The 15,424-nt window shown below is 36.3% G+C and overlaps 1 protein-coding gene across 2 annotated transcripts in view; it reads right to left on the bottom strand.

Annotated features, from left to right (window-relative positions):
* Positions 1 to 15,424, bottom strand: part of STK39 (serine/threonine kinase 39) — a 79,127-nt gene that overhangs the window by 24,610 nt on the left and 39,093 nt on the right. For both annotated transcript variants that reach the window (XM_032693514.1, XM_032693515.1), the window contains exons 11-13: positions 9,668 to 9,790; positions 9,507 to 9,539; positions 7,504 to 7,571 (exon numbers count right to left, since the gene is read on the bottom strand). In XM_032693514.1, the coding sequence (XP_032549405.1) occupies positions 7,504 to 7,571; positions 9,507 to 9,539; positions 9,668 to 9,790 (224 nt within the window). The remainder of the gene's footprint in view (positions 1 to 7,503; positions 7,572 to 9,506; positions 9,540 to 9,667; positions 9,791 to 15,424) is intronic.

Raw genomic sequence — 15,424 nt, 5'->3', positions numbered from 1 at the left:
GTATGCCACTTACCATACAGACAAGGCAAGTGTAGTTACAAAAAGCAGCCACTAAGTGAATTGTTATGGTCACAATCAGATCAGCCAAGAACACTGCCCAAGGCTCCAGGGTAGCTGACAGTTCCTCCCTCAGGAAAAGACTTTACAACTATTCTATCCATAGCTAACAGGTCCCGGTTGCCTAAGACTCAAAAGAAACCAGAGTGCTTTCAGTCTAGTAAAAACAGATGGGATGTGATAGTAAAACTAAGAAAACACACAAGTTGTGTGATAGAAGAAACTCAAGAAAACTAGCTGATACATGCAAATGCCACCGGGCAATTCTGGAAAATCATGTTTAACATCTTAGAAGTGATATATGAACATGAAGTCGTTTCTCTCCATCCCCTCGTTTACAGCCCCAAGTCTACATACTGTGACACAGAAGTGTTAGAACTAGAGACATTTTAGATATATCTAATCTAAATATGCTTCTTCTCTCTTTCTGCAGATGCTGATGCTAGAAGCTAAATCAGAAGAACATTAAAACCCCTTCAATTTTTTTCTCCTTTTTACATTCGTTCTCAGCTAAATCAAAGAGCAAACTGAAACAAACAGTATTTTTTTCCTCAGTTATCAGTGACTCCTTTCACTGCACAGGCAGCAAAAAGCAGTATTCACCTGCATAATCTTTTTTGAGGCTCAGACTTTCCACCTTCTTTCATATATCAGCAGGTGGAAAGAACTTAGTCAAAGAGCTATCAGGTTTTTTTGCTGTAGAGATGGCATTATTGATCATAAGTGTTTTTCCCCTGATATTATTCCTGAAGTAGCACAAAAGTTTTTTTAAGAGCAGAGGTAAGATTTAACTTTTGAAAAGCATCAATTTTTAACAAGCACTTGAAATACAATGAAGGACAGTACACAGTTATACTGAGAATTTATTAATGTGGTAAAATCTCAATGCTTGGTTGAAACCAGATGTGATCTAAAACAGACCTGTTCCTGGAAAGAACTGAAGTTAAGTACTGGTAACACCACTAATGTCAAAAAACAATCACCCTGAAGTGAGAGCATTTCAATAACAGAGAGGACAACATGCACATAATTTGATCACTTTGTTAAATATTACAGCACACTGTGGTTTTAGTCACCTTTCTGGATTTGCTTATAATTTAACAACTATATCTCTGAAAGATCTCTGTATTTCTTGATACCAAATATTACTGATTGGTGCACATCTTAAGGAAGTCAAACCTCTATTACCTGCATGACTGAAATGATGGACCTTCTGCCTGACTGATAAGAAATACCAGAGAAACACACAGACTGAGCACGTGAAGGCTGACTTTGTTTGCTTCTGCATGCCTGGTGCACAAGAAAAGAGATTATAACCTGTTATTCCAGTGACAAATTCAAGTACAGCATTCAAAAATAGCCCCACTGCTTGAAGCAAAATTTCAGTTCTTTAAATCAAAGTGTGAAAGGCCGACCGTTTCCAGGAGGCCAAAGGTACTTCAGAATAGCGCTCTAGAAAAGTGATTTCATTTATGAAATCAAGACAAAAGACCTGCAACAAGTTCTACAGGTATATATATTTTTTAACAGAATATTGTAAGCCCCCAGTGCACAAAACAGGTTTTGAGGGGAAGGTACAGAGAAACCTTTGGCTTTATCCAAATCAACAGAAGTTTTAAACATGTTGAATCAAAAACTCCCTGGATATGTGCATCCTGTCAATGCCACTAGCTTGAAGCTTTACACTCCTGGATTACCTATCGGTATATTACTGTTAAAACCAAAGGAGACTTGTAGGTAAACAAAAAAGACATCTGAGCCACCATAAAAATTATGACTATCTGCATATCACCCACCTAAAATTCACGGATCCTGACTTGCTTATCAAAAAGAGTGGGAAGCATAGAAAAAAGTCTAAGCTTTGTTTTAAAATTTTCAAAGGTTTCACCTGGTTTTCCTGCCATAGGCCAAACTTTCTCTTTACAGTAAATCAGCTTCACCAGCAAAGTCTGTGCCTATGTTGAAGTTCTAGTCCCTCCTGTGTCCCAGTGCACCTCCTGTGGCCATTCACTGGCCTCATTAAAGCAGCAATGACAAGTACTTTATGGAGAAAACATGATCAATAAAATGAGTTCAGTCAAAATTTTGCCTTCCCCTCAAAAATATCAGAAGTCACAAACCAACCAACCAAAACCTGACTGCTTTACAGCGACCCAGTACAGTCCCAGGAACACCCCTACCAGTGGAAAGGCAGAGAACCACAACACTAAGCAGGAACAAACAGACAAAATTATTTCAAATGGTTTCAACCCTGCCCAGTGTATTACATTGCCACATTCACAGGCAACTCCAGAGCAGATAGATGAAGAATGAACAGTGTGGTCTGTCAATTAAAAAGCAATGTTTTTAAAAGTATTAGAAAAATATCCACTTAGAATTAAATTTTGAATTATCAAAATGCAAACACTATTACAGTTGACCAGTAACAATAATACAAATAAAATTACTTTTGATACTGAGATCAAGTCAAGATTTAAATTATTTCCTTTAACATGAAGAAGGTTGGGGGTTGAAGGTTGAGGTTTCTTTGTTAGTTTTTGTTCCACCAATTTCTTTTTTCTTTTGTAATTAGTACAATAAAAAGAATGGAACAAAAAAAGCTTTAGTGATTTTAAAATTTCAGTATCAGCAACATCCCCAAATGCAATTGCCTGCATAATTTACAACCACAGCTGTGCAGGTTAAAAGCCTAATTCCTTTCCATCTAAATATTTAGACATGCAAATCTTCTTGATAACTCAAATTTAATAAGCAGAAAAAAATATATTGATTCTTTGGTGCAATAATTATAATTTTTACATATAAAAGTTATTTTTATAAACAATATACCATTTCTTAGTTAAATAAGTGATGGTATAACAATTGCATACAGGATTATTTAGGTCATAATTAAACTAAATTTTTCAATTTTTAATTTATTTTCAATAAACATACAGCAAGGCATAAAAACATATTTAAGTAGTGAATAAGAAATGCATAATTTATCATTTTTACAGAGCAAACTTTGAAGGAAATAGAGGTGCAAACAGAAAGCAGGATTAGAATCAATATTTTAATCAAGCGTTCCTGCTTACTGATTTCAGTCATGATTTAATCATGATTAAACAGGTTATTTAAATGAAGTCTCCATGCTGTGAAAATAAAATTCAGTTCAGTAACCACATGCCCACACCTCCCTGATTCACAGGACAAAGAGAGGTGATGGCAAAATAAAGCACAGGACAGTGCTCAATACTGTAATCAATGGTGCATTTATTTCAAGCATACTACAAATGGTTTTGTTTATGATGTTTGTTACTGGATCAATTCCCAGACTACAGACAAGTTCTGTTACTTTCCAGTTGTAAATCTACCACACAGCTGGGAGTTTGTTTGTGGATTTTATCATTAAATACACTTGAGAACAGAAGCCACTCTAATAGCAAAAACGTTGAGAAATACTTGTCCTTGGTGAAGGACACACATCAGCCCCCCTTCTTACAAAAAAACCTGAAATTACAGAATTTTTTTTAAGATATCAAAATGAAACTAGAAGGAGAAAAGAAAAAAGAAAAAAAAAGAAAATAATGAGAATTGAGAACGCTGGCTTATGGTACACTAACAAAATTATCAAACTCATTCTTCCTCTAGCCAGAACAGATTTTAAGGTTTGCTTGTTTATAGCTTTTGGGTATTTGCTCCTATAAATCTAAGCCTCAAACTCAAATATTAACAACACAGGAGTAGCTGTACTATGTACCTCCAGCTAAGCACATTTTCCCTGTAACTTTACATGTAACTAATTTTGTAGAAAGAGATAAAAAAACTAGGCCTACATAAAAGCAGGAAAATTAGCACTTGAGTTTCTGCTCAGACTTATGAGTGATACGTCATCATCTATGTTCTGGCATGGAGAGGAAATCACATTTGACTGAAGTCCTAACAACTCTAACAGTCCTAACTGCTGTAGTGCAACACAGGCATCTGCCTGCATCTAGCTACACTTTGGACTTGTATATGCCTGTCCAGATCCCCAGAAGATACATTTCCACAGAGTTGATCAAATAATACATAGGTTCCAGTTATACTAAAGTTCTTGTATGAAATACACACACGAACACTTACATGTAAATAACACAGAGTGACATTACAGACAAGCCTGCCTCAGCATTTTCCCTACACACTATTTAAAATAAGATATGCAATAACAGAAATATTCATTTGCCAATAAAACATTTCGATTTGCCCCTTTTGTTCTTCCATAGGCTTAATCATCTAGTGTGCAGGAACTATATTAAATTAGGTCCTGGGACACTGCAAATTACTGTCAGTAAATTATCTTCTGTCATATGAGCTAATTTAACCATCTTAGATTGCTGCAGATAATTTGCAATTCTTAACTATTAAGCATTAACAAGTCTCCTAATTTAACATGAAATATCTCTGTAATTAATCCAAGTAGTCAAATCCTCCGACAGTGACCTTCCTAAATCTGTAAATGTAACAGCTTGGTGGTCAGACTGGAAATTTCAAATCAAGGGTGATAATTCCTCCCCACTCCCTTTCCCTGGTGGTATGAACCTGTTGTAGGACTAAATCACAGGCAATTGCCTTTAGGCTCTCTTCGTGGAGCCTTACTGGAAAAAATGGGGATTACAGATTTCATTCCTCCCTACTCTAAAATACACCTTCCTCTGTGTGAGGCTGAGGATACAGAAGCATCAGCATTTTAATGTAATGATCACTCAGTCTGGGTCACAGTTACACGCTGTGGCAACTAAGAACCTGTATTTTCAGTTCACTGCAAAATTCAAGCACAATCTCTTAATTACTCTTGAGCTTTAAAACACTAATGGACCGTATTTAGCATTTAATACTAGAGCCTTTCAAAAGCTTTGCATGGAATTACCTAAAAGAGACTGCTGCTTATTTCACTTCTGGGGTAACATACTCCAAGGCACAACAGGGCAAAAGACAGAAAACAAACTGGAAATGGTCATCTCCAGCTGCAGAAGCAACTCTGACAGGAGAGAATATTTTGACAAGTTAGTCCTTCTGACAAATTTATGAAAATAGAAAGGTAATAAATACAATTTAAGCACAGAAAAATCAGATGGTCTGTGTGGTTTCCAACTTGAGTATGAGCATTAAATGCCATGACTTATATAAAGAATGCCATGAGTTCTGCTTCTGATCCACAACAAGGCATTTGCACTAAACAGAGGCTGGTGTTAATTTAGCACTCCCTACTCAATTACTGAATGAGTCCAACCCCGCTCCAATTGGGAAAAAAATAACAGAACCTGACCATCCAGGTAAATGCTGAAATGCATTCATTCTTCTGCCAGAATTCCTCCTTTGTGAAAGTAATTTTTAATATTTATGGATACTGTTAACCTTTTTTGGAACATACTGCTAGAAAAAAATTCAAACTGTCATCTAAATTTTGATGGGTTTTGTCACAGGGTAGCCTCATTGTAGAAAAGGAAAAAAGAACAAAGCAGAGGAGCACTTTCTTCCTGCCCATCAGGCCCCGCCCAGGCCCCTCTCATTCCTCTTTAAGGTTGCCCATCTCCCTAGCTTTTGCCCTGTCCAAATCCCCAGGAACTACTCTTTAAACATTATGGTCCACACTCTGGAGCCTTGTATTAAATAGTTTCTGCCCATAAGGTTCTAAATGTTTGCATCAACTTCCACAATAAACTGTGCAACCAAGGTAGTTCCCCAGAGCTTACACGGGACAGAAGTTTGCACTGCAGATCATTCTTCCCTCAAAAGGAGGACAGTTAAATTAACAAAACTCACTCAGCAAAATTATGCATCAGATTTTTGTTTTTTCCAAGACACCATTAACAGTGTTACTAGAGTGCATCTGCTTTTCAAGACTAATTTTTTTTCCCATTTAAAGGAATCTTTCTGGTTCCTAAAACTGAAATTCTTCATTCCTCCCCTCTCTACCAACAACCACCTAGACCTTCATAATTATAACACATTAACCTAGTTACTACAGACTGGCTTTTAGGGAGGGCAGGGGGAGGGAATTTTTTCTACCCAGATTAAGAGGATCCTTAAGAAGAACAAAAATTCATTGTGCAAATTAAAGCTCAGAAACTCAAGTCTCTTGGGATCAGTCTTCCTTCACTTCTGGCTTAAGAGCTGCAGAAAACAGAAAGCATAATCCCTGACATTTCACTATACTTGCAGGACTAAAATGCTTGCCCTCTGAATATGCCAACACCACAAGTAACTGGGCTAATCATTCCACAGGTTTCATCACAATTTATAAGTACCCAAAGCATCTCACTGGCACATCCACGTAGCAGTGCAAATTGATCTGTTTGTAAATGGTTTCATCTACCGACCAGCAGAGATGAAAAAGAATATTGATAGCATAACTGGGCAGTTATGTAAATTGGACAACTAAAATGATTCCAAATAATCTCTAAGTCTTTCCTATCCCCGCAATAAAATTTATTAATCCTCCCTTTCGTAAACAACCTTTTGCAGCCACACAATTTTTTGCAGCTGTCACTAGAAAAGCAGTAAAAGAAAAGGGAAGAAAATAGATTTTGGAAGTTGGCACTCATTCTGTATAGTTGTTTTTTTTCTGATTACTAACAGCTGAAACCAGGACATTAACAATTTTTCATGTTACTGTTTTAAAGCTATTTGTTGTGTGTATTTGTTTCCAATACACTGGTTGTAATTTTCTAATTATTTCTGACTTATCTCATTATTAGCATAAACTAACCTGTAACATTTAACTTTTCCCAATAGCAATAATTAAGACTTCACGACCTCTCATGAATATCCTGTCAACACAAACCATAGGTAAGCAAGTTTTAGAGTGGCAGTGAGTTTTTTATCTATGTTAGCCATTTAAGGAAAATGGCTGTAAATACATAAGTTATCAAAGTTTCTTTTGAAAAAATACTTTTATACAAGACCTAGACTGCACAATTAAGCAATTCAAATCTTAGTTATAAACTGATTATCATTAAAGGTAATCTGACTCATTTTAACTAAGTATAAATTTAAGTCAGACCACATATTTGTATCTATTTTCTAAGATATCTGTCACTTCTCCACAATGGTTGATCAAACGTGCCAATGAAAAATGTTTTGAGTAGGCAACTTGTAATATAGCTGTGTTTTCTTTCTGTCAGAGGCTGGCTGCTGAAGTGTGAAAGAAACTCATTAAAAATCTCTCACTGTGATCCTTCATTGCAAGTTAAAAAAAAGAAAGAAAATACTTAATGAAGGGTACACTTAGCCTGAAGTCACATTCATATTCTGCTTTTCGTTTTACACTATTTCAGTAAGTAATTAAAAGACAGCAATTAGTCACAGAAACACTATTCATGGCGGTCATACTGAGAGATATAAAGTACTGATTTTATGTTAATATTATGAAAGTAATGAGGGAGATCAAGACAATACAGCTAAGTAAATAGAAGAATCTCTTACCTTAATCTTAAGACAAGATTCACCGCACATGGAACTTCACTATATTCGTCACTAACAACAGGCTGAGACTATCAGAGAAAAAAGCAAAGTTTTATAAAGGATGCCAAATGAAAAGAAAAAAAGAAAAAAAATCACGAAAAACTTTCCATGCTAACCATTTGAAGTTAGTACAGAATACTTAACACATTCTCTAACTCTCAGAAACCTTTTGAACACTTTCAGTACACAGTCTAAAATATAGCTGATACCACTAAAACTGCCAAATTTCAATTACAGAGATACAAATGATAATGCATTAAAGCACTGAGTGTAGGAGCTTTTAATCCACCTTGCATCAAAGCTCAAATAACCTATTAAATAATATGCACGCAGTGAGAATATCAAACAGCTACTCACATTATTTTTGTGTAACAGTTTTGGTTGTTACAGAAGTCTTCCATCTACCCATATGCAAAGAACTAGTACCATATCAAAGCAGGCATCACAGCTCAGAGATGTCTTTCACAAAGAAAAATCAGGAATATGGATATCTTTCACACTCTTACTCCTCCCTCACACTATAATATCCTTCTCAGCTCTCAACTAACACTGACGTGAAGTCTCAGGCAAAATATATCCTACGTACAGGGTATCTCAGGGTCCTCATACCCACCTTGGCATATTGTCACCACTCACAGAAGCTTGTTCAAAGGTTACAGTCAAGTTCTCCCAAAATAAAAGACCTGCATCACAAATCTCTTTTGATAGTTTTTGCAACAGTCTTCCATATCAAAGCTACTTATAAAAACATTACACAGGAGCTATTTTCTATTATCTGTGTATTTTCAACAAACATTAATGCATATTTGGAAAATTATTTATCACTTTGACAAAATAAGAGCAATTTTTTTTCTGCTTCCATTAAATTCCTTCCATTCATATAAACTACTACTATTACTTCTGCATCTTCAACAGACATGTTATTTCAATGTATAGGAATGTGCATCCCAAAGACCCAACAGACACACACCAAGAGTGGCGAGCTGCACTAGTCTTAGTTCCAAGTCATCTTCTGGAGCATTTAGGAAAACAAAAATCAACAGAAGACTTCAACCAGAGGCTTTTTTCTCCTTCATAAACTAAGCAACTATTTTATTATGAGCTACCTGTATAAACTGAATCACAAACTGTAGAACTCTTAATAACTAAGACACAGAAAGACTGTGTGGGGTAGAAGTCCTTTTTTTTTCTACTCAGCTTTATCTCAGCTGCTGAAGCACTGTGTAAACTAGGTCTGCAATGAAGACACTGGAGTCATCACAGGAGCTAACAGGACCAAATCTGGCAGGAAGCTGTTAGTCTTTTAGAAGATTTCTATGACACCAATGAAAACCAGATAATCCAAAACTGCAGGTAAAGTGGCAAGGGTCACCCACCCAAGAAATAGACATTTTTGAAAGAGATTTTTCTTCTCTAAGATATAATCCTATTAAGCAATTTATAGCAGCAATGCTTCCCACACTCTCAGCACAGGGCCATGAAATTCAACATGATATTTTGTTCCTCTGAATTAACCTAAATATGCTTCAGTACTGAACTATTTACTGTGTATGGAATGAAACATTTTAATTATAAGCTACATGTTGTGATACAAATCGTAAGAACAAAAAATTATTTGGAGATCCTCTGGCTACTCCTGAACACAGTCATCATTACTCTGACAAAGACAGCAATCAGTGTGATCCAGTTATGAAGATTCCCTAAAAACAGCCAAATTACCTATTTTCATGAATTCTCCTGGGTACAAACATAACATGACTTTTAAATTCCTATCCATCTTATCCACTGTGTGCTCAACTTTTTTGTTACAGGCACGATTGCATATAGCTCTATCCTCACAAATAATTGGTATACAAGGCTGCAGAAGAACACTCCAACCTCAATTCACATTTTTAACAGCAGAAGCAAAAAAGAAATCACTCAAACACTTGGAAGAAAAGAAAAATTGATAAAGACATTTTTACCTCTGTGTTCTCCTCCTCTTTCAGTCTTCGTGACTGGAAAACAAATGCAATGAGATATGAGCTATGCAGCTTTATGCAATAAAGATCCAGAAATACTAACAATTAACATAAAGACAGAATATATTGCACAGTGTAAATGTCTTGGCAGAAACAGAAGGTACCTTTTCCTGAGAAACAGCAGCTTTGCCTTCCTCACTCTTCTCATCCATTTCATCATCACTCCATTCCCAGTCTCCATCTTCTGTTTTATGGAGGTGACCACTGGAACCTGGCACTCGCCTGACCTACCAAAATATTGTTGACCATTACACAGACATTAGTAGTCTTTATCAGTGTTCTGGTTAATCAGCAATTCTTTGCTATTTTTATTTTACGTGCTTTCAGTAATTTGCTGCAGGAGTCACTAACATATTCTAATAATATTTGACCTCAGGGGTCATCCTTAAGACAGAGGGAATAGCTAAACTATGCAAAATTCATATAGGGAAACAGGGCTTGGAGATATTTTACAACCACTTAGGAACAAGCTCAATTAGATGACAACTGCTTTACTGCTTGAAATGAAAGGAAGCTATTCAAGAAAGCGAAGTTACACAGACAAGGTTGTTCTTGGGACACAAGAACTTTGATTGCCCTGCATAAAAGCTTTAAATGTGTAAAGGCATTAAGAATACTTCAAATGTAAAGTTATCCTTATTAAAAAAAAAAAAAGCAGCAGCTGTATACAGACTAAGAAGATAGGCAGGTATGCATCACACCAAACTAGCTGGGCAAACTCCTGTAGATCAAAAAGTCTAATGAAGGATAATAGGAGTATCCAGCTGCTAAATCTGAAAATCAAATACTCTTCTGGTGCTATCTTGCTCTTTTTCAGAGCCAGCCAACATGCTTGTTTTCCCCCAGATCATGTTTAGACTACAACAATTCATCCATCAATTCTTCCCACACCAATGCATTTTGAGACCCGTGATGCTGGAAGCACAGCACAATAAGCAGCAGCCCCGCTGGTGTTTAGATTAGAATCTGTTTCTCTAATTATTTCACACCACTGAACCAATATACAGTTTCCACTGTACAACTTCAAATGCTTGTACAGGTAAGCTCCCCAGTGCTATAAATTTGTAAAGGTTAAAGTATGTCCTTTTCATTACAAAAAAGTTATTCCAGAAAACGGCCTGTACATTGGTAAGAGAACAAAAGGAACAAAGCATTAAATGTTCACATCACACAAAAGAAAGAGCTAACTTGGCAGAAAAGTAATTTCAGACCAAAATCTACTGTTGGAGAAGATATCAATAAAAATAACTTTAATAAACCCAAACCAATTAACAAACAAAAAAATCCACACACCAGATGAACAGGGCAACTCTAAATCCCTCCCACCAAAGGTTAGCCCAAATCAGCCTGACAGAGAGACACCTCCAGCAGCAGAATGCAGAAGCTGCCCACATTTCCCAAGGCTTGGCAAAAAGAAGGTTGCAGCATAAGGAAGCAAAACACAAATTGTTGTCTACTAGGCACTGACGTGCTGGCTATATGTAGATGTTAGAGACTGGGGAAAGAAGAATCTATTATTCATCACTGATTCTTTAGCTGCTGCAATCTCTTCACAAGTTTATTTTTGTAGAGTGACAAGGGAATGAACATTTTCTGAACATTAAGATCTTTCTACTTCATTATTCACAACTGCTCAAAACAGCAAAGAACTGGGCCCACTTAGAGATTTAGTATTTTATTTCAGTGTCTAAATTTAATAAATAAAAAGGATACACTGTGGGATACCAATGTATACACACATTACTATATTTCATACATGGTACAGCACACAATCTAGACCACATTACAAATTCATTCTTTCATTAAGAGTAATATTATGTATCTATTGTATTTTTCTTCTTTCTAGAATAAAATGACTAAACTAGTAATCTTTTTTACACACTATCTGAATTATTTAAGGTATCCCTACCAAAGTCTCTAGCAACTGAGTATTTGCAATGGAGTCCTGGATAGATTTAAAACAGCATTTTTAAATTCTCTTCCACAGAAAGAGTGCGGTAACCTGAAGGTATGGTAAATGAGATGGACTTATGTAAGCAAAACTGATGGCACTAATGAGCACTAATATTCACTGTCATGGAAGGTGCCTTGCCACCCTCCATATACAGGTAACTTAGAGTCCAAATTTAATTTGTTCTTGAATTCCTGGAGAGCAGCAAATGTCTAGACTCCACCCACTTAAAACATATCTGCAAAAGTCTTTGTGGAACCTTGACACTTCTTCCTATTAATTTCTAACTAGAGAACAGCCAGTGCTGTTCTCCATTTTTTGCATCTGTATATCTACAGAAGGCAATCCATCTTTTTTTTTTTTTTTTCAACATACATATCTTTCTGGAAATACTGCAGCTTAGCTTTTTCTGGAGATAAAATTGTTTTGTCTTGTAGCCAAAGAGCATCAGTGGTACATCTGTTAGTAGAGCAGTAAGGATACACCCAATCCCATATGCCCCAGAGAGTAAGAATGACAAAGTGGTTATCTAAACACCTCACTGTTTTCATTTTCTGCAGTCTGTCCTCATAAACGCCTAAATCTGGCTTTCAGGTAGAGAGAAAGACAGACCAGTCAACTGACACTGTATACCTTCACCTTCCCCTAAGACTGGTTCTTATAGGAGACAGGACTCCCACTGTTATACAGAAGTTCTTATAGAAAAAAACATACTCTTTAAAATGTGAATATTACTTGGTAATTGGCAAAATGAGGGTTTTTGCATAGCCAGTGTTCCTCTCACTTTTTTTTTTAATCAAAAGTTCCAAGAGCTTCACTTCTCATGCAACTTCATGAGAAGTATTTATAAAATTAGTTACGACGTCAGTTATTTTATAAAAAGAACAAAAATGAGAAACAGGACATTACTGAACACAGTTTTGGTTTTAGCATTACACGTTGCCCTGTGTATTTTTCTCTCAAAAGAACCCCTGACCAGTTCCTTCCATATACATCTTAAGCCTATAGAGTAATCAGATTTTGTAATTTTTACCTTTGGCCATCTTGCAAACCTTTCCTAAGGTACAAAAGCAAATTTTAATCCCCATCCCTGTGAAATTATTTTATTCTAATGCAACAAAGAAAATCAGCATATCATTGTGTTCCGATCATGGCACCAACCTTTAGCTTAAAACAGTTACAGATTTAATCACAGCTTAGCACCTGAGGTACACGCATGGAGAAGTCACTTTCTACAATATATTAATGCAAAAGAACACTGGTCTTTTCATATAAGAACACCTACACTGTAATCTTATTTTTGAATAAAAAAAAAAGAAAAAGAAATAACCTTAGGTCCAAGACAGAGCATGAATTCCCACATGTACACATGATCCTTTGTTCAAGAGTTGAGGTATTACCTCAAGAGAAGGCTAATCCCCATTCAACCCAGTCTCACAGGTCCCATGAAAATCCTAATCCTTTCAGTGCTGACTATTCTTAAATTCCTCTGAGTTCATTATAATGTGATGTCTTATTTTTATTCTGATGAAAGCTACAAAAATTCTGCAAACCTGAATGTGTTTTATGCAATTTGAAAGCTTGTTTTTTCCCACCATGACTTATGCAGACTACCGTTATTAATGGGATGTACCACTACCTTTCTAAAGTAACACTCTGGCATTTCTGCTTTCTAGAACTCAAAAGATGTTAAAATATCTCAGTAATTTGGTGTTAGTGTCCCCTCCTCTTAAGCCACTGTATATCGCAAATATCATGGGAAAAAACCATTCTCTTTAGTCTTCCTTTTTCTCCACTTGGAATAAAGTTAGACAGAACTTGCAATGTTTCATACTCATATGCAGGAACTATTGGAATACTCACTACTGGAATAAATTACACTGGCAACTTAAAGTCAAGAAATGTAAGATCATTACATTTTCCTTCATGAAAGAATACCGAATAAAGGAAACTGATAATTCTGCATTGAACAGGGCTCCTTTAGGTCTCTCTTTGGGTTCTTGAAGAGCACCCTTTTTAAGGGATAACACAACAGAAGTCACCAAAAACCAGTAATCTGTTAAGGAAAAAAAAAAAGAGAGTATTTGCTTTAAATATTTATGATACTGGTTTGTTTTTATAGCCAAACAGTATCATGCTTACATGATGACAAGCGTGACACCCGAGGGCATGGCCATCAATCGTCTGCCTTGAAATCTTACCTACACTCTCAGTTTAGATATGGAACACAGTGGAGCTACCAGTGAGAGTAAAAAAAGGCATTATTAGCTGAAGAGAGAGGGGAGAAGAGAGCACATTCCTACATCTCTAGAGGAAATGATGAAAAATGGGTATAGACACAGTGTACCAACTCCCCATCCACTCTGGGGGATTCCTTGTCCAAAGCCCTCCTCCTATCACTCTTCACTGATTTTTCTGCTGCTAGGATAATGCTGCTTAGAAACAGCAAAACCTAGCAGCTCAAACTAGAGATGCTATTTTGACACCATCTTGTTTACAAGTGTAGGTAATTCCCTGCACTCCTAATTCTGCTTTCCAAACCCGTAAAGTTTTACATAGTACTGCAACATACTTATTATCTCTGTTTTCAGCTGGAGTCCAAAATTTGAATCTGATTTTGCTTTGAGAAACTGCAGTGTTTTGCTGAAATTCCAGTAACATAGCAAATGTGCAAAGTTTAGTAATTCAGCATGATTTTTGTTTTTCAGATGTTATTTCTCCTTTTATAAGTTCTGCTACATAAACTTCATTACTGAATGTTATTAACTGCAAATGATTCTTTCATTCACATTTTAACAACAGTCCTTTCAGTCACAATGTGTACCTGTGCTGAGGAGGATTTTTTCACTTAATTGTGCAGAGGAGATGCACTGTTCCTCAAAAGCAACACTTCACCTCAACAGCAAGGAATCCCAAATGGGCCATCAGGAATGACAAGCAGAGAGAGGCTCTTTTCTATCCTCTTTCTTTTCCCTGCCTGCCCCCTTTCATTCTCCCAATCAAACTAAGGTGCCAAGGCCAAGAAGGTACCTGCAAGAATCAAAGGAAGCAAATCAAAGATACAGCAAATTGGCAAAGGAACTTAATACTCTGAAAGGTGACAAAGATCCACTACTGAAAGACTTTCCGTTAGAGGGATCACTAGATCCACCTTTATAATCAGCATTTTCTGGTTCCACCATCCTTTTCTATCATCCAAGCCGTTTACTTTCTTAAAATAACCAGAGGTGAAAAGAAAGAAGACAAATATAGCCTCATTTACAGCTTTCCTTATTCAGTAGTAGAATGGTAAAGCATGGTGCTAATAATGCCAAGGTGGGTTTCACTGTCAGCAACAGAGACATATTTGAAAATATTTAGGAAAATAGTCTATTACTGTAGAATTCAAAGAAGAATTTACTACGACTTTCACTTACTTTCAAACTCAGAGGCCTTTAAGTCCCATTTCAAGGTGAAATTCTGATTTTTACCCTTTTCTATTTTCTCCAGCATTTCCATTTGCTTATGCACATAAAAGAAATTACTGTAATATACATTCTGCATTCCTCACAGATTTTAAAGAGACCTAAACTTATTCAAGACATTTTATAAAATATTAGGGTGATTGAAATGAAAATTTGAGTGTAGTTCTCCAAAAAGTTATAAATCGACATGAAAATAATGAACACAGATCTGCAATTTTTATAAAATCCAATTTTATAAACCCCCACTGTTTCTATTTTAGTCAGATACTAAAATGAAGCATGCATTCAAGCATGCAGTCAATCAGGCTACAGCATTTGAAATCCCAGACTTGGAGGTGCTCCTAATTGAGTGATGCTCTCCCAGACTGACTCCATACACAGCTCAGGCAGGACCGAATTCCCAGATGCCTGGACACAGGGCACACTGGACGCAGCTGCCCTCTGCT

This window comes from Chiroxiphia lanceolata, chromosome 7, assembly GCF_009829145.1.
Source record: "Chiroxiphia lanceolata isolate bChiLan1 chromosome 7, bChiLan1.pri, whole genome shotgun sequence".
NCBI lineage: Eukaryota > Metazoa > Chordata > Aves > Passeriformes > Pipridae > Chiroxiphia > Chiroxiphia lanceolata.
Note: the sequence above shows the minus strand (reverse complement) of the source record. Positions and strands in the feature narration are given on the sequence as shown.